This window comes from Globicephala melas, chromosome 15, assembly GCF_963455315.2.
Source record: "Globicephala melas chromosome 15, mGloMel1.2, whole genome shotgun sequence".
NCBI lineage: Eukaryota > Metazoa > Chordata > Mammalia > Artiodactyla > Delphinidae > Globicephala > Globicephala melas.
The window spans coordinates 6,811,973-6,831,176 of NC_083328.1; the positions used below are offsets into that span (position 1 = coordinate 6,811,973).

The window sequence follows — 19,204 nt, forward strand, 5'->3', positions numbered from 1 at the left end:
AGACCAGAGCAGAGGGGACAGATCCGGGCGGGCGCAGAGAGCAGGAAGAGGCGGCCCAGACCCAAAGTTGGGCATTTCTCGCTGGGATTCAAACTCACGGGACCCAAGTCGTCCCAAGAGCAAGGGCTCCAAGGCCTGGGTGAACAGGAGTGAAGCCGCTCCTCAGCCCGGCCAGGCCGCCGGGAGGCCTGTGCTGGGCCACCGAGGCCCCCTGCACCGCAGCTCCCCCATCCCTGAGGCAGGCCCTGCCCCGCCGCCCCGCCGCCCCGCCCAACCCAGAGCCCTACCTCTCGGCCGCGGCCACCGAGCTGGGCCGGGGGTCCCGGCCGCCTAAGATGTTGGGTTGTCCCTTCCCCGGGGCCTCGTGGCCCCAGCAGCTCGGGGGCGCAGGCGGCAATTAGAGGCTGGCCGGTCCTCTTCGGGGGCCGCACCTCGCCCCGAAAGGCATCTCCGCGGAAAGTTTGCTGTCCAGAAAAGAAGGAACCCCCGCCTCCTTGGCGGAGCCCAGGCGCGGCCTCCGAAGCCCCAAGGGTCTGCGGACCGATGCGGGAGGGGGCGCCTTAGCCCCCGACCCTGCAGGTGGAGCCGCCTCGGTGGTCGTCGCGGCGAGTGGCTCTCCCAAGTCTCCTTCCGCGTGGCACCGCTGGGTCTCCCTCCGCTCCTCTCGGTCTTTCTCTTTCGGGGCTGTTGACAACCCCCACGCCAGGAAGTCCTGCCTCCTCGGGCCTGCTGACTGCTCCTCTCCTCCTCCTCCTCCTCTTTCCCCTCTTCCTCCCCTTCCTCCGCCCTTTCTCGCTCCTGGGGCTCCCAGCCAGCTGGCCCGGGGCCAGGTCTGCCCCGACCACTGCTGGTGCAGTTGCCGCTGCCGCTGCTGTTCCAGGGGCCCGGAACAGGATGCCTTAACCCCACACCTGCTGGGCCCCAGCCCAGCTCTTCCTCGGAGGGAGGGGCCGCGGAGGGCGGAGAGAAAGGGGAGGAGTTTGCGGGGAGGCCCGGGATTCCCTTACTTGTAGGCACTTGCTGCCATTGGCCTACGGACGCACGGAAGAGTGGGGAGGAACTTACCAGGATCCTGCTGGGTGCCTGCTACTCCGTAAGCGCCCACTAAATTGTTCTGGTGCTGCTGCAGCTGTTATTGTCATATCGTCGCTGGTTTTCACAGCAACCGTACGAGGAAGATACTGTTTTTCTCCCCGGTCCTTATTTTTTCAAGTGGATCCTTATGACAATTTTCAAACATGCCCCAAACTAGAGAGAATGGTAAAATGAACCCCTAGGGACCCAGCAGGGGGTTTCAACAGTTGTCAACTCACAATTGAAACTCAATCTTGTTTCAATATCTTTTGTTGTAGTGTGCTGGAGTATTTGAATCAAACCCCAAACATCGTACTGTTCCTCTTGTTAGATGTGGAAATTGAGACCCAGGACATTCAGAAAGGCTATCAGTGGTAGAGCAGGGACATTTCTCACACTCAGGTGTGTCCTTGTCTGGCTCCCTAGATCGGGATAGAGAAATGACAGAGACACATTCAGGAACGTGCTGACTTGCATTTTCTCTCCAACCGCGGGTCACACACAGGCACCCGTACAGATGTGCCTGCCGGAGGAGGAACCTGGCTGGCCACAAGCCTGGACCCTTCCCCACACACCCACCTCTCACTCTTCCCACCTCTCCATCCCATCCCCTGCTCACTGTGGAGAATCCACACACACTCATAAAGGGCCTACTATGTGCTTGGCATGAAAGAATAAACCTCCAACTTCCATTTTCTCTTTTTTGCGCCCCCCAACAACATTCTGACAAGAATTATTTTAGCAAAAGCAGCGTCTAACGACCGTATCTGCCTTCACTCCCAGGTTCAGAAGGAAATGGATTCTAATTAATTTGGGTCATATGGAACTCTTTTCAAGCATATTAAAATTCTTCATATTTGTCCACTCTACATAATTATCTCATGGATTCTCAAAACAGCCCTGGGCAGAAATGGGGTGGGTTTTGAGCTCCAGTGGCTCTGCTAAGGACACTGAGGCTTGGGTTACTTGCCCAAGGCCTCAGAGCCAGCATTTGATGGCATTGAGACTGGCTCTGGGCTGTCTGACACATCCTTCCTTCCTCAGCTTTAGCTCATGGAAATTTTTAACCACCCTTTAGGATTAGACAAAAACAAAATAATGCAAACCCCCTTGCCCCCAGTTTATCTTTATCTCGTTGTTAAAATGCATCTGCCTGTCTCTCTCCCTTCAAACGGTAACAATGACTACCGGAGCTCGATCCTGAGGCCTCCCAAGTGGTGAGGTGCAGGAAGCAGCCTCCCACGCAACGGCCCCACCCCCACCCCCAGACCCTCTCCCCTCTGGCAATATTCAGAACACAGCCCCGCTGCTCCGCCCCTAGATCCTCCTTCCCTCTGCGATAGCTCGCTACAAAGTATTCAACCTTATCTTTGCATCCTCCTCTTCCCACCAACTCAGACAATCAACATCATCTTGGACTCCTCCGTGTCTACAGTCCCAGGGACATTGTTGGTCTCTGTGGAAATGTTTGTTGAATGAATAAATAAGAGTTTATTCACACTAAGGTGTAAATGTGAAAGGATAGTTATGTATTTTAATGTGTTAACTCTCCCAGGGGCATTTGTAATAGCCTTTTAATATATGGGGCCATTTACGACTTACTCTTTATATTCATTACTTTGCGGAGTCAAAGGTTACTGGGAGGATGACTTGGGCCGCGGGGGCGGACGGGCAAAAGATTTTGAGCCCTGGCGGTGAAACAGGCCTGGACCCCTGGGAACCTGCAGGGATTGGCGACGAGCACCAAGAGAGCCAGCTCCAGTGCCCTCCCTGTACCTGGGGGGCGGCTGGAAGACGGGGCGCGGCCCAGGGAGCTCGCCCCCTGCTGGACAAAGACGCGGATGGTCCAGCTCCCGACTCTCAGAGCCCCTCAGCCCGGAAACCGGCCCCCCCTGCCGGCCTCGCCGCCTCACTGCACCCCGGGCCCCGCAGCCGCAACCTCGCCCGGGCCGGACGTGGTGTGCGCACCCGGGGAGCGCCGGCTGCACGGGGTACGCGCGTGGGCGCAGGCCCCGGGTCGCCGCTGGGAGGCGCCGCTGCGCGCTGCGCCCAGCTTCGCTCCGCCGGGGCCTTGGACACCAAACCCAGCACGGCCCTGCCGGGCAGGGGCGAGGGGCTACAAGGAGCGGACGCCCCAAAGCGGGGACGGGCTGGCGCCGGGTCCCCTGCACCCCACGACGTTTCTCCGAGTCCCCCCGCCGGCTCCGCTGGCCCAGTGCCCCCCACCCCAGCCTAGCGGCGCAGCGCAGCACGGCCACTCCTGCTCCGTCCTTGGAGGGTGTGGAAGGGTGGGTTTGGGGCCGGGGGCGGGTCTGGGGGCGGACCCGGAGGCGGGGCTGTCTCTGCGGCAGGGCCCTGTTCGGCTCCCCCCCGGTCTCTCTCTGTCTCTCCTCCTCCCTCCTCCTGCTCCGGGCGGAGCCCGGCATGGGGGGGCCGGCGCCCGGCAGGCCAGGTACGGTGATGTAGAAATTGGGGAGGCTTGGTGCGGGGAGGTGGGATGGGGGCACAAGGGGTAGGGAGGATTGGCGGGGCGAGAGACGGAGAAACCCAGGGTAGCAGGACAAGGGGAAGGGGAGGGGTGCCCGGGAACCTGGGGCCTTTGGATGGAGAGGGGGATGAAGCCGGCCAGGTTTGGAACAAACAGGGAAGGGAGAGGACGGCAGTGAGGAGGGGCGCCTAGAAGGAGAGGTGAGGCAGAAAGCGCAAAGGAGAGTGTGTTTGGGGGAAGGGAAACCAGGGCAGGTATGGAGGCCGCAGCTCAGAAGGTAGCTATGAGGCCAGACTGGAGACCCCCGGGTGGGATGGAGGGGCGGGGACTGCGAGAGGGAAGCCGAGAGCCTCCCAGATCCCTGAGGAGGAAGGTGATTTGGGCGCTCAGCGAGGGAGGCGGAGACCTTCGCTGAGGGGCCAGGGTGCAGGAATAGGGGTGGACGGAAGCCCGGGCCCAGGCGAAGGACTGGTGAGGGGGTCGGCAGGGAATGGAGAGACATGGATGGGTGGTCTTGTAGCTGCCCAACTCAGAATGCCCCCACCCTTTCTCCAGCATCCCCGCCCTGCCCTCATGACACCCCCCAGCCTCAGGCCCCAAGAGGGGGTGGGGAGTCTGACCGTCTCCCCCTTCCCCAGCGGGGTGCAGTGTAGGCAAGTAGGCCCCGGCATGACTCCTTGTCTATAGGTACGTCCAGTTCGGTGCGCCGATTTGTGTGTGTCTGGAGGTCTGTGTGTGCTGTGGGTGTGTCGGGGTGTTTATGTCTGTGTGTCTGGCTGTTCCTAGGTTGTGTTTACCTGTGCCAATCAGCGTGTCTGGTCCTCTGTTGGTAGATATGGGTCTGTGGCCTGGTGGTTTGTGGGTCTGAACGTGTGTTTGTGTGGCCGCAGGGTTGCTGTAGGTTGGTGGGGCCTGTCTGTGTGGTGGCTCAGGATGTATTTACAGGATGGGATTCTGTGTCAGTCTGATCTCTCCAGAGTGTGTATCTGTGGCTCTGAACACCTTTGTCAGGGTGTGTGACTCTGGATACATGTCCGTCTGTGTCTGTACGTGTGTGGGTCCTGAAGGCGGCGTTGGGTTTTCTGTGCTTCCATCTGTTTTCCTCTCTCTGAGGACCAGAGTCACATCTCTGCTCCCTTCTCTCTCTTTCTCATTCATTCCTGGCCCCGACCACCCCACATCTTTCTTTTTTTTTCCTTTCCATTCCCCCCCACCAAGTGGATCCGGGACCCAGGGAGGGTCGCCCCCCGGGCCTGGTGGCGCTGAGCAGGAATCCCCAGCACCTGCCTCCTGCCCCACGACATGAACCTCCTCTACCGAAAAACCAAGCTGGAGTGGAGGCAGCACAAGGAAGAGGAGGCCAAGAGGAGGTAAGGCCGCATCCCAGATTGCCCCCTCACCTGTCCCACCTCTGCTTCCCTCGTGGCGGGGCCACATCCCTCTGCCCTTCCTGACTCCAACAGCCTGGTCATCAGTCTGATCTCAGAGCCGTGCTCACTACAGAATTGCTGGAATTGCACACGCCCTGTCCCTGCCCGGCTCCTGGCTCCTGGCTCCAGCCCCTGCCCTGGCCTCTCAGGGGGCTTCCAGCCCAGGGACACCCTGGGGCTCTTCCCCATCCCCAGAGGCCCAAGACACTCCTTCCTGACTCACCTCTGGCCTGTGATGTCCTCCTCTCTGTCAGTGTGGGCCTGGCTCCTGGTTCCCCTGTCACCTGACCTTGGAAGGGGCAGGCCCTGCTGCCCTCACAGTCCAGGGATGGGTCATTTGAGGGGCACCAGAGATGATCCATTTGGCCCCCTCCCAGTGATGGGGCTGTGTGTGTGTGGGAGGGGGGCAGGCTGGCCCTGCAGAGGAGCCAGGGCTGGGAACCAATACCCCCCCCCCACCACCACACACACACACACAGCTCGCCCCCTCTCCTTGCCCTCCCGGGGACCTGGCACCTGGCCTCTTCTGTCTTGCTCCTTTCTCTTCATTCCCATTGGTGGCACAGCCGCTCGGAGCCTGAGTCAGAGCCACCTCCCTGCTCCCTTCTCCCTCCTCAAAACTGTGGAGTTTAATTCTTGTTGTTAATTAGATTAATCAGAGCTATCACTGCACTGATCTCTCCCTAATGAAGGGTTAGCAGACAGGGCCTTAATGAGAGCCCACCCCACCGCAGCTCTCCCCTCTTCCCTGCCAGCCGCACCCCCTCTTCACTTACACAGAAGCTCAGAGACAGTGAAAGGGAATGGGGGGTGAGCCTGGGAGGGTGACAGAGAGAGGACAGCGCCGAGGGAGAGGGAGAGGGAGAGGGAAAGAGAAGGAAAGAAAGAAAGAGAGAGAGGCAGGGAGGAAGAAGGATCAGCTGGGGGAGGCCGCTCTGAGGATGCGGCGGTACAGCCCGGGTCTGGGAAAGGAGGCGGTGTGGGAGTGGAGGCCGCAGCAGCCAGACATGAAGGGAGGCCAGAGGCCAGGTGTGGGCCAGCGTGAGGGTGAGAAGGAGCAGAGCCAGGGTGGCAGAAGCATGTGCCAGGCGGGGCTGCGCTGCCTGGGTTTGCATCTCTATGTACGAAGGTTGTCCACACGTGTGTGTGCACCAGAGATGCCCAGGCTGGGGTCGGCCAGCTCCAGGAATGCTCCCTTGCACACAGGCTCACCCCTTCTCTCATCCCTGCCTTTTTCAAAGCCTAGAAATTCAGTCTGAAGCTTCTTTAGTGCTTTGGACCCTCAGGCTCCCCCCATCTCCACCCCGGCCCCCCTCCTCCTACCTGGGAGGCCACAGGGTTGCAAACCCCTCTTGGGGTATGGGAGCCGGAGGCCCAGGCCTGAGGCCCGACCTCTGCTCCATCTGGGCCTTCTCTCCCCAGCTCCAGTAAGGAGGGGGCTCCTGCAGGCTCCTCGGGGCCCGGGGCCGGCCCAGGGCCGGGGGTCCGCGTGCGGGACGTTGCCTCGCTGCGCCGCTCGCTCAGGATGGGCTTCATGACGATGCCCGCCTCCCAAGAGCACACCCCCCACCCCTGCCGCAGCGCCATGGCCCCACGCTCCCTCTCCTGCCACTCGGTGGGCAGCATGGACAGCGTGGGGGGCGTGCCTGGGGGGGGCGGGGGGGGCCTCACAGAGGACGGCAGCACCCGAAGACCCCCGGCCAAGCCCCGGAGACACCCCAGCACCAAGCTCAGCATGGCAGGGCCGGGGGCAGAGACGCCCCCCAGCAAGAAAGCAGGTGAGACACCAGCACCCCTGCCCAGTAGGAGCCGGGAGCCGGGAGCTGGGAGGATCCATTCCAGGCCAGGGGAGGCCTGCCGGGAGGGTTCATTCAGGGAAGAACCGAGGAAGTGGAAGGTTCCATTCTCAGAAGGAGTGGGGGGGTTCCTTTTTGGAAGGGCCTGAGATGAACCATTCAAGGGCAGGGGAAGATCCTTGAAAAGTTCATTCTTGGGAAAGGGGTGGCCCTGGAGGGCCTTGAGGGTCAGGGAGAATTGAGGGTGGGAGCTGCAGATTCTGGGGCGTTCATTAGAAGGACAGGAGGCAGACCGGTAGGAAAAGAACCCACTGGGGCTGTAAGTTGAGGGATGTGGGGAAAATGAAGAGGCAGAAATGTCCTTGCCGGTGAGTCAAGAGGTCACACTGGCTCTCCCCATTTCCTTCCTCGACTTACAGCCCGGTTTCTTGTTCTCTTTCCCACTCCTGCCCAGGCTCACAAAAGCCAACCCCGGAGGGCCGCGAGTCCAGCCGGAAGGTTCCTCCACAGAAGCCCAGGAGAAGTCCCAACACCCAGCTCTCTGTCTCCTTTGATGAGTCCTGTCCCCCAGCCGCCTCTCCTCGAGGGGGGAACCCGCCCCTTCACCGCCTCAGTAGGGGGTCCTGTGTAGCTGGGGACCCTGAGGTGGGTGCCCAGGAAGAGGAACCGGTGTACATTGAGATGGTGGGGGATGTCTTCAGGGGAGGAGGGCGGAGTGGAGGGGGACTGACTGGGCCCCCTCTTGGGGGTGGGGGGGGGCCGACCCCAACGGCTGGCGCTGACTCGGACTCAGAAGAGAGCGAGGCCATATACGAGGAGATGAAGTACCCGCTGCCCGAGGAGGCCGGGGAAGGCCGCGCCAATGGGGCCCCTCCGTTGACGGCAAGCTCCACACCGCACCAGCCTCACGCCCTTCAGCTCCACACCCAGCGCCGTCCAGCTTCAGCCCTCCCGAGCCGGAGGGAGGGGACGCCCACGAAGACCACTCCTTGTGAAATCCCGCCGCCCTTCCCCAACCTCCTCCAGCACCGTCCTCCACTCCTGGCCTTCCCCCAGGCCAAGCCTGCTTCCCGAGCCCCTGGCGATGGGGTCTCGAGGCTACCAGTCCTTTGCCACTCCAAGGAGCCAGCCGGCTCCACCCCAGCTCCCCAAGTGCCTGCCCGGGAGCGGGAGACGCCTCCCCCACCGCCTCCGCCTCCCGCTGCCAACCTGCTGCTGCTGGGACCCTCGGGCCGAGCCCGGAGCCACTCGACACCCTTGCCGCCCCAGGGCTCTGGCCAGCCCCGGGGGGAGAGGGAGCTCCCCAATTCCCACAGCATGATCTGCCCCAAGGCGGCAGGGGTGCCGGCAGCCCCTCCTGCCCCGGCTGCCTTGCTCCCCGGCCCCCCCAAGGACAAGGCCGTGTCTTACACCATGGTGTACTCAGCAGTCAAGGTGACCACGCACTCCGTCCTGCCCACCGGTCCGCCCCTGGGCGCTGGGGAGCCAAAGACGGAGAAGGAGATCTCAGTCCTCCACGGGATGCTGTGCACCCGCTCGAGACCCCCCGTGCCTGGGAAGTCCAGCCCCCATGGCGGGGCTATGGGCGCAGCAGCTGGGGTTCTCCACCACCGCGCCTGCCTGGCCTCCCCACACAGCCTTCCGGACCCAACTGCAGGCCCCCTGACCCCCCTCTGGACCTACCCAGCTGCGGCAGCTGGGCTCAAGAGACCCCCTGCCTATGAGAGCCTCAAGGCTGGGGGGGTGCTGAATAAGGGCTGTGGAATGGGGGCTCCATCCCCCGTGGTCAAGATCCAGCTGCAGGAGCAAGGGACCGACGGGGGGGCCTTTGCCAGCCTTTCTTGTGCCCACGTCATCGCCAGCGCGGGGACACCAGAAGAGGAAGAAGAGGAGATGGGCGCCTCGACGTTTGGGGCAGGCTGGGCTCTGCAGAGGAAGGTCCTGTATGGCGGGAGGAAGGCGAAAGAGCTGGACAGTGAGTGAGGAGGGGGTGACGGGGAGGGGACAGGGGATGTCCGTGATGATTTGGGGGAGGTGTTGAAGGGCATACTTGGAAGCCACAGCCCATTGTCCTGAACTGGGAACTTTTCTGGGAGACAAGAGGGATGGGGGCATGCAGCAGACTGAAGGGATGGGGTCCCCGTGTGTGCTCTGGAGGGGCAGGAAGACCTGGGATGGGGACGGGGTAGAATCTGGTCTCCTCCTCCTGCCCTGTCCAGCTCTATTCCCTGCCCCTCCCTTCGCTGGGCTGCAGGGGTGTGTGTTTGTGAGTGTGCACACACTAGGAGCTAAACACAGCTGCCTCCCAGCCGTTACCATGGCAACCCATCCAGACAGGAGGGAGAGGAGAGGGAGGCCCCTACCGTTGCTTGGCAACGCAATGCTCTGCCAGGCTTACTCTGGGAGATGAGCTTAGTTCACATGCAGCCCTTCCCCCAATGCCCCCCTTCTCACTTCCCGGCTTTGGGAATTCTCCCCCTCCTAGGGAACAGCCCCCCCGGTCTCTGTTTCAGACGGTGTTTATTCTGGCACTGTCTGGGGCTGGAGGGGCTCTGAAGTTAAACTGGGGTAGGGGAGACCCCTCTGAACAGGGAAGAGGGTTTGGCAGCAGTAAATATCTATGATTCTCAGCCCAGGGGTGGTGCCAGGACTGGCGTCCCTCCTTCTGTGTATGTTCTGTGTGAAGCAGGGCCCCCCCCACTTCCCAGCTGTGACCTGCAACGGGGCAAGTTACTTATGGTCCATCCAGGCCGCGGTGTGTATAGCTGGGGGGACAGCAAGACCCTTCTCCTTGTACAGTCTCAGAGCTCTCCTTGTCACCCAGGAGAGGTCGAGGACAGTGTCCAGGCCTGGAATGGCAGTGCCGAGGGTGCAGGCAAGGTGGAGCGTGAGGACAGAGGCTCTGTGGCATCAGGGATCCCAGTGAGGAGCCAGGGGGCAGAGGGCCTGCTGGCCAGGATCCACCACGGAGGGGACCGAGGAGGAAGCCGCCCCGCGCTGCCCATACCCTGCCAGACCTTCCCCGCCTGCCACCGCAACGGAGGTGACACGCTCAAGCCCTCGTACACCAGCACACAGATGGGCGGGCTGGGGGGAATCTCTCAGGGTCCTCATCCGGGGCCCTTCATTCTTTTTTTTTTTTTTTTTTTTTTGCTGTACGCGGGCCTCTCACTGCTGTGGCCTCTCCGGTTGCGGAGCACAGGCTCCGGACGCACAGGCCCAGCGGCCATGGCTCACGGGCCCAGCCGCTCCGTGGCATGTGGGATCCTCCCTGACCGGGGCACGAACCCGCGTCCCCTGCATCGGCAGGCGGACTCCCAACCACTGTGCCACCCGGGAAGCCCGTGGGCCCTACATTATAATACCACATCTCCAACCCCTTTCCTCCTCTAATGAGGCTGGGGGTGGGGGCGGCCTGGCACGGGCTGTCCTCAGGGAACTGGGGGAGGGGAACGTGGAAGCCCCTTCCCTTCTCACCCCTCTGTCTTCTGCCTCAGACTTCACGGGAGGCTACCGCCTGGGGCGCTCCGCCTCCACCTCAGGAGTCCGGCAGGCCGCGCTCCACACCCCTCGGCCCTGCAGCCAGCCCAGGGATGCCCCGAGCCAGGTGAGGAGGGAGACGGGGTTGGGCATTTTATTTGTGAAGGAACAGGTAGGCAAGAAGGCCCGGGTGAGTGAAGAAAGGCAAGACTTCAGGCTGGGGCCTGCCACAGACTAACGGGGACGGCTGGAGAGCGAGGGGGTGGGGGAGATCCTGGGTAGCCAGCCAGGGCCGCCACTGGCCGACGTGCGCCTTTGTGCGTTGCGTTTAGAAAGAGACATCCCTTCTGGGTGGAAAAATGCATCCTGCTGGGAAGACAGCTTTGAAAAGGCGCCCCTTCCTGGGGTGAGACACGCACCGCCTGGCACCAGGGCGCAGGGAGAGAGGACGGAGGCCTTGGGGGCAAGAGAGGACTTGTTTCTGGGCCAAGCATTGGCCTCGGCGCTCGGCGGTGGGGACAGGGCCGGGTGACTCTGAGGTCCTTGACCCCCTTATTCCTCCCTCCCCCCCCATCCCCGTCGGGGCCGGCGGCGGGAGGAAGGGACACAGATCCAGCCTGCGCTGCCGCTGCCGCTGCCGCTGCCCCTGCCGCCCCAGGCCACCCGCGAGCGCGACGGCAAGCTGCTGGAGGTGATCGAGCGCAAGCGCTGCGTGTGCAAGGAGATCAAGGCGCGCCACCGTCCCGACCGCGGCCTCTGCAAGCAGGAGAGCATGCCCATCCTCCCCAGCTGGCGGCGCGGGCCTGAGCCCCGCAAGTCCGGCACCCCGCCCTGCCGCCGGCAGCACACAGTCCTCTGGGACACCGCTATCTGAGGAGGCCGGGGCGCCGGGACCGGGGAGCGGGGCGGGGGAGACCGGCCTCGAAAGAGGGACGCTTGAAGGACCAGGTGAGAGAGAGCCGGGGAGAACCTCTGCCCTCCACCCTAGCCCCCGAGACGGGGAGTCGGCCGGGCCCATCGGGTTGGGGGCGCCAAGCAGCACCCCCAGAAACTTGGGGGAGGGTTGGCTTGAGGTTGGGAGTGAGGCCCTCCGCCGCTCTTCCCACTGAGCCAAGCAGACCCCTTCTCTTGAGGGGGCGAAGGCCAAGCCCAGGTCAGCATGGGGAAGGAGGGAAGGGTCAGGGAGGAAGAAGGGGGGGCGGGTCAGCGAGGGACAGGGACCGGAGAGTGAGAGGTAGAGGGGCTCTTTTAGAGAGTGGGGAGTGGGGGAGGTGCTGTTTATTTTGTTATTTATTTTGGGCTGGGGGGCAATTCTTGGCCCTTCTGATCTACTCCTGAACAGGGAGTGGGGAATTGCAGGCAAGTAAAGGGAACCAAGCTGGCACTCTCCCCAACGCCTAAAGGCCCTGCTATCCACGCCCGGCCAAAGCTAGGGACAGGTCTGGAGTGGGGAGTGGAGCAGGAGAAGGGAGGGGCTCCGGGGAGCCCGGGGGCCAGAGGGCTCATTTACAGTATTTACAAGTCGCCAGTATTTGGTAGTGAGCTTGGCCTGCTCTGAAGCAGGCATCTTACTTAGCTCCGGGGTGAGGGTCTGGCACCTGGGATGGGGGGGATGATGGGGAAGGAGGGAAATTTTCGCGGGTGGGGGGCGGGCAGGGTATTTATTTAAATTAAAAAGCAAAACAAAAAACTCAGAAGAGATGTCAGGAACTTTTTTTTAATTCCTTTCTTTTCAGAATAATATATTAAAAGACTAACGATCCTAGAACTGGCTTCTTATGTTTCAGTGCGCTCCGCCTTTCATATACCCGTCCCGTTTTCACTCTTGCCCCTGGTTGGTGGGAGCCAGAGGTTGTGCAGGGCGGGTTACTATGGCACGTGAGAGGGAGAGGTGGAGCTGGAGGAAAGTCTTTGGGAACGCCACCGTGCAGTGACTCAGCAAACCCTAATTGAGCATCTGATGTGTGCGTGGCCGTGCGCCGATGCAGAAGGAACGTTCCGACTGAAGCCTGTCCTCAAGCAGCTTGTAGTCTATTCAGGGAGGTGAGATACCTGAGCCGACACCAGGCAGTGCTCCAGGAGTAGGAGAGGGAGAGAGCTGGACTCCTCCGACAAGGTACAGTGAGCCTAAAAGTACAGGTAAGGTTTGGATGAGCAGGGGGAAGGTCCCAAGCTCGTGTCATGATTATCTGCCGTGGTGGGATGGGCACAGCAACTGTGTTTAAATGATGCTGAGGGCAGTGAGTCAACCTTGATGAAGCTGGTGGAGAAGGAGGGGCCTCAAAGCAAGAGGCTGATCCTCAAGAAGGAATCCAGGGAGGAGGATAAAAAGAGTGTCTGGGAGAATGGAAGGCAAAGGGACAGTTTGCAAGATGCAACTGAAAGAAAACATCCTCTGATGGGGATGAAGGGGCCAAAGCGGGTATCCACGAAGCCCAAGTTGGGCGCTCAGGTGGCTGAGGAAATGATCAGCCTGACACAGCATGGAAAGTGGGGTTGAGAGGGGCCGTGAGGGAAGAATGTTGACTGGGAAGCAATGGCGAATATTCAGGTTTGTTACCAGCTAGACCAGAGATTCAAAAATGCAAGGATGATACCAGAGATGCCTTTTAGTTCTGTATTTATACGGATGCATATTAGAGAAATTCTAATCAGCACATCAGAACACTACTTGTTATGTCACAGCAGTTATTGCACAAGATAAGGCTAAATTTATTTTTAATGAATTGGTTTAAAGAAAAACAGTAAGCAAATAAATAACAGTACAGATGGAATACAGAATACGAAAAATTATGACAGTGGTGTGAGAATTTTTGAAATTTAGGAAATACCAAGTTAGAGATAAGACGATGATGGTTTGGGAGAGCCGACAAGACTGGATGTTAGGAGTCATCAACATAGAGATGGTACTCAAGGCCAAGACTGAGCTCCATAGAGAGGGTGTGGACAGAGATAAGAGTTAAGAACAAGGAATAGCTTTTAAATTATTTATGTTTCTTTTCAATTTCACTATATATATATATATATAGTGAAATGATCACCGTGATAAGTTTAGTTGACATCCATCACCACAAATACTTACAATTTTTTTTTCTTGTGATGAGAACTTTTAAGATGTACCCTCTTAGCAACTTTCAAACATAGAATATAGTATTGTTAATTATAGTTACCATGCTGCACATGACCTCTCCAGGACTTACTTATCTTATAACTGGAAGTTTGTACCTTTTGACCACCTCCCATTTTTCCCCACCTCCCACCTCCCAGCTCTGGCAACCAATCTCTCTGTATCTATGAGTTTGGTTTTCTTTCTTTTTTTTTTTTTCAGATTCTACATATAAATGAGATCATACGGTATTTGCCTTTCTCTGTCTGACTTATTTCACTTAGCATCATGCCTTCAAGGTCCATCCATGTTGTCGAAAATGGCAGGATTTCCAATAGCTTTTTAATAATTAGTTAGGAAGTTAATGGAAGGAAATATCTCATTTATAAGAGCAACAAGAATCATAAAATATCTAAGAGTACTTTAACAAGAAAAGTATAGGACCTCTATTCGATTAATCAATAAAACTAAAGTACTTTGAGTTTCTCAAGCAAGGAAGACTTGAATAGGCAGAGTAATAACTAGTTCTTAAATAGGAAGACCGTAATGTAAAAGATGTAAGTCTTCCCTAAATCAGTAAATTCAATGAAGTCTCTAAATCTCAAAAGGATAATTTGGGAAACTTGACAAAACTATTCAAAAGTTTATCCAGAATGATAATGAGAAAAACCAGAACATTCCGAAACAGATGAGTAAGGGGGGGACCTGGCCTATCAAATATTGAAAGCACAGTGAGCTGGGATTGGCACAGGAATGGCACAATCTATCAGATCAGAGTCCAGAAATAGCAGCAAAGGCACATGGGAATCTAGCATGTACATGATAAAGGTGGCACTTGAATAGTGGGGAAAAGATTATTTGATAATTGTTTCTTGAACAATTAGCTAGTCAAGGGAGAGTGTGGGAAGCTGGATTTCTATTTCATTCATTACATCGAAAGATTTAAATGTAAAAACAAAATATTAAAAGGGAGAAGTGGGTGAACATTCTTATAACCTTGGGAGGGAGGAGGCCCTTCTAAAATGATATGAAAACCAGTAACATGTAAATCAACTATACTCCAATAAAAATTAGAAAAAAAAAAAAACAGTAACAAATAAACCAAAAGGCATTTAAGTCTGATCTCATTCACAGCTAAAACTTCTATATGGCAAATCCAAACTAGAAACATTAAACAAGGAAGTTATTTCTAACACATATTAAAAAGATTGATACAATATATAAGAAAGATTTGTGAGTTGATAAGAAAAAGAAAAAACAACCCCAGCAAACGTGAACAAAGGACATGAACAGACAATTCACCAAAGAAAGAGAAATTACCAACAAATGTACGTGCTCAACCTTAACAATAAGTACTGCAAAATAAAACCATAATAAAACACTTTTCACCCATCAGACAAAACTGAAAAAAACTCGTAACATCAGTCTGGCAAGTATGTGCAGAAGACAGGCATTCATTGTGTAAATGTAAATTAATACAGTCTCTCTGGAGGTTGGTTTAAAAATATTTATGAAAATCTTAAATGTGCATGGTTTTGACTCAGAAATTCCATTTCCAGGAATTTATCCTACGGAAATAGTTACACAGGTGTGCAAAGCTAAATGCACAAGGGTGCTAATTGCAGCATTGTTTGAAATAATGAAAAATTGGAAACAACCCCAAAGTTCATCAGTATGGCACTGACTAAATAATTATGGGAACAATGGAAAACTAAAACTGTTAAATAGAATGCAGGAAATATAGATGTTCTAAACACAAGAAGCAGTTCCCAATAAATTAATAAGTGAATAAAGCAATGTGCAGAAAAGGACATACAGAGAAAGCCCAGTTTTAGAAAAATTATTTATTCATAAACGTTTATGTAGGTCTGGAAGGAAATACACCAGATAGTTGATGGTGATGATTTTGAGGTCTGAGAAGAGAGGGGACCTAAGTTTACTTTTAAAAAATAGTAACATTTATATTGCTTGAATTTTTATGTCTTCATTCTGAAATCAGAAAATAGATATTATTTTCTAAAAAAGAAAAACAGTGCTCAGTGACAAGAAGCAGAGGCAGGCACGAGGTGTCAGGGACTGTGGAGCTGGCGTGTGTGGGTTCAAGTCCCAGATCAGCACTAACAGCTAAGTTTTTCACTTTCCTTATCTATAAAATGGGAATGATTAGAGGGTTGTTGAGGAGATTGAATAAGATAGCACAGTACCTCATTTGAGGCTGAAGAGAGATGGGTAGGGATACAGACCAAGATGGGGGAGATGAGAAAGAGACCAGAACCTCAGCAAGGCTGGAGTGACAGAGTCAGGGTAGGAGGGGCTCAGGCAGAGGCAGGCAGCTGAGGCTGCCATGAGCCAGAGGTACACAGCCCTTCTGCTAGGTGTACAAGATCAAAGGCCTGCGAAGAGTTAGAAGTTGAAAGAACAGGGTGTGCTGGAATTATAAACCTCACATAGCATCTGGAGGAATGAGCGTCCCCTGGGAAGTCAGCCTGGACCCAGCCCTGCCTGCCTGACACCTGGTAAAACTCACCTGGGACTCCACATCCCTTCCTGGGGTCACCAAGGCACTTCCGACGCTGACTTTCTACTTTTTGAAACCCCAGCAAAGCAGGGAACTCTAGGGCAGCACAGCCAGAGGTGAGAAGGCCCTGGAACATTGAAGTCAAGAGGGAGGCAGGAGCTGGGTCGGGGAGACCTTTACTGGGGAGGGAATGCTTTTCGAACCAAAGGGGAGAGAAAAAAAAGACCTCAGAAATAACACCTGCCTTATCTTTCATGGCCCATTTTACCCATTGAGATCATGTTTCAGCTCTGATGAGAGATTTCTATCAAAGATTACTAGGATCACATCAAAAAGACTCAGGAGCAAATCTGAAGAGGCTCCCAATGGCCAAAGGATGGGATAATTGGAGCATCAGGAAGGGTAAGAACTGCAATGGACTGAGTTAAATTCATGAGTACATAATGGCTGAAAAATTGCTCGCCTTTGGAGGATGCCAGAGAATCACTTCATTATTTTGAAAACTCGTAAGTAAAGGGAAAAATCAAGCATCTATCTGCCTTTATCAGATCACCGGTGAAGGGAAGTTTTTCTTTATAGAACTCTTCCAGCTAATGAACAAAGATAGAATTTTAGAATTGGAGCATCACCCTGAAGGAGTGGATCCAGGTGTTGAGTTTCAACAGCAGCTAACATCACATAGCACATCATAAGAGACAACCAGACATTCTATGCCTCCTGATGGAAGAATGCACCACCACCTATGAAGTGTTGTTGCCCCCTAAAAATCGAACCTAGGAATATGATCAAGCCTCTAGATGCCACTACCAATTACAGGAAATACAGAGGAGAGGAGAACACATTGAACACCAGCAAAATTAGGACTGTGGGAAACACCTCGGGGCAAACCACCTGGATTCCTCCACAAATATATCACCAGGGAAAATAAAGAGATGGAGCAACAGCCCATAGATTAAAAGAGACTGCAAAAGACATATCATCCACTGTGATTTATGGACCTTATTTAGATCCTGATTCAACCAAATAAACTGACTTCTTACATTTATGAGACAATTGGGATTATGGCTACTGGCTGGATATTGGATGATATTAAGGAATTATTAATTTTTTAGGCATGATAATGTATTGTGGTTGTGTATTTTTGAGTCCTTAAAGAGATAGTACTGAAATATTAATGGGATAAATTATGTGAGGTCTGGGATTCGCTTCAGAATAAAAAGGAAAGGGAGAAAGTGCATTGGGTCTGGAGGGGAGGGGGGATGAAACAAGAATGACCATGAGTTGATCATTGTTGAGGCTGGTAGAATGTTTTGTCTACACTTGGGTCTGTTTGAAATTTTCCACAATAAAAAGGGTTGTTGTTTTTTTAAAAGTCAGTGTGATGAGTCAAAAATTTTCCTCCTTTGAAAAAAAATGAGGGTTGTGATCAAACAATCTATGAAGCCCCTCCCAGACCACACTCCCTCTCTAATTAAAAATAACCTTTTATTTTTACAAAGCAATATATATGCATTTTAGAAAGTCATCAAATATTGAAAAGAAAAAAATACACACCATATTCCACCACCCAGAGGTTACCATTTCACAGCTTACTGTATAACATTACAGGACTTTTCCTATGCATATATATGTTTTTTAACAATGAGATTATCTTGCACATGCTGTTTTGAAAGCCGCTATTCTCCATTAATGGTCTCCACTTCCCCATGTCAATAGATTTTCTTTTTTTGTTTTTTAAATAAATTTATTTATTTATTTTTGGCTGCTTTGGGTCTTTGTTGCTGTGCGTGGGCTTTCTCTAGCTGCAGTGAGCGGGGGCTACTCTTCGTTGCAGTGCGAGGGCTTCTCATTGCGGTGGCTTCTCTTTGTTGAGGAGCATGGGCTCTAGGCGTCTGGGCTTCAGTAGTTGTGGTGCGTGGGCTCAGTAGTTAGGGCATGCGGGCTTAGTTGCTCCATGGCTTGTGGGATCTTCCCGGGCCTGGGCTCAAACCCGTGTTCCCTGCACTGGCAGGCGGATTCTTAACCACTACGCCACCAGGGAAGTCCCAATAGATTTTCAATTTATCTAATATCCAGGTTGTATATACATTTCCCTAATTGTGCCCCAAAGTGTCCTGGTGTCTTAATCAGCATGGGCTGCCATAACAAAATACCATAGAGTGAGTGGCTTAAACAACAGACGTTTATTTCTCACAGTTCTGGAGGCTGGGAAGTCCAAGATCAAGGTGCTGGCCAATTCCGTTCCTGGTGAGAGGTGTCTTCCTGGTTTGCAGCCAGCCAGCCACCTTCTTATTGTGTCTTCACTTGGTGGAGAGAGAGCAGCTCTAGTCTTTCTTTCTCTTCAGAGGACACTAATCCTCTTAAGGATTAGGGCCCCACCCCCATGACATCATGTAAACCTAATCACCTCTCAAAGATCTCCCTCCCAAATGCTATCACACTGGAGCATATTCAACATGTGATTTTCAGACCGAGATTCTATCCAGAACCAGGCAATGCAACCGGTGGTTATGTTTCTTTGTCTCGTCTAATTTGACACATTATCTTTGCTTCCTTTGTTCCCATAACTCACACTCCCTGCATTGTGCTTGGTTGTTTCCTCAGGGTGCCTCTAAGGTTTATAGGCACAAAGAGTTAGAGTCGCTTGCTATTCAGACTCGGGTGCCCCTAATAGACGCACCTTCAGAGGGGCAGCCTGTTTTGAGGGTACAGCTTCCATTCTTGCTTGCTCCTCTGCCCGGTCCAAACTGCCCCCAGGATGAAGTGAGGAGCATTGTTGGCTGGGGACTCAGCCAGGCCACCCACTGGCCTCTGCTACCACCCCAGGGCAATCTTTTGCTACCAAAAATGGCTGGGAGCCAGAAACCGCAGGCTGGAGGCACCAGAGGTTGGTGTCACCACCATTTCAAAAAATTTCCACTGACCAACTGGTGACCTTATGCTGATTGTGTTTGACATTCCTGCCTTAAAGCCCAGGGATGGGTGGAACGGCGAGATGTACACATTCCAGAAATTTCAGAGTCATGAGGGGAGACTTTCTGGAAAAATTAGCAACCAGAGGGAAATTTTTAAATTATATATATTACTTATCTCACTGCCCATTCAGATCTGAAGTCACTTTGCTCATTTAGTAACATAAAATGCATCCTTGCATTTGGGTCATAAAACTGTCATGGTTGGTCTACTTAGAGATAAGGAAATCTAAAAAATGGAGGACACCTCCCCCCTCGATTTTGAGGTTGGGGTGGGTGAGTGGAAAGGTCTATGGGGAAAAGTTCCCCTGCTCTCCTTTTTTTTCTTTCTTCCTTTCCC

The 19,204-nt window shown here is 54.5% G+C and overlaps 2 protein-coding genes across 6 annotated transcripts in view; one reads left to right on the forward strand and one right to left on the reverse strand.

The window, feature by feature from the left end:
* Positions 1-6,577, reverse strand: part of TSC22D4 (TSC22 domain family member 4) — a 20,418-nt gene extending 13,841 nt beyond the window's left edge. Inside the window, exons 1-2 of one of the 2 annotated variants that reach the window (XM_060285537.2) lie at positions 6,316-6,577; positions 288-1,496 (exon numbers count right to left, since the gene is read on the reverse strand). The gene's annotated coding sequence lies outside the window, so the exon portion shown is untranslated. Of the gene's footprint in view, positions 1-287; positions 1,497-6,315 lie in introns of those variants that run through there. The other variant, XM_030846062.3, reaches the window with a different exon arrangement.
* NYAP1 (neuronal tyrosine phosphorylated phosphoinositide-3-kinase adaptor 1) lies at positions 3,384-14,499 on the forward strand. Of its 4 annotated transcripts, none has more exons than XM_030845878.2 (7): positions 3,384-3,526; positions 4,781-4,932; positions 6,415-6,770; positions 7,243-8,763; positions 9,613-9,831; positions 10,286-10,395; positions 10,879-14,499. In XM_030845878.2, the coding sequence occupies exons 2-7, from the start codon at positions 4,865-4,867 to the stop codon at positions 11,140-11,142; spliced, it is 2,538 nt and encodes an 845-aa protein (XP_030701738.1). In that variant the 5' UTR covers positions 3,384-3,526; positions 4,781-4,864; the 3' UTR covers positions 11,143-14,499. The 4 variants fall into 4 exon arrangements, 3 of the variants coding, with proteins under 3 accessions (XP_030701738.1, XP_060141518.1, XP_060141519.1); XR_009559182.1 differs by lacking the exon at positions 3,384-3,526 and having other exon boundaries at positions 3,603-4,932; positions 10,879-11,216; positions 12,056-14,499; XM_060285535.1 differs by lacking the exon at positions 3,384-3,526 and adding an exon at positions 3,603-4,249.
* Positions 14,500-19,204: the final 4,705 nt, after the last annotated feature.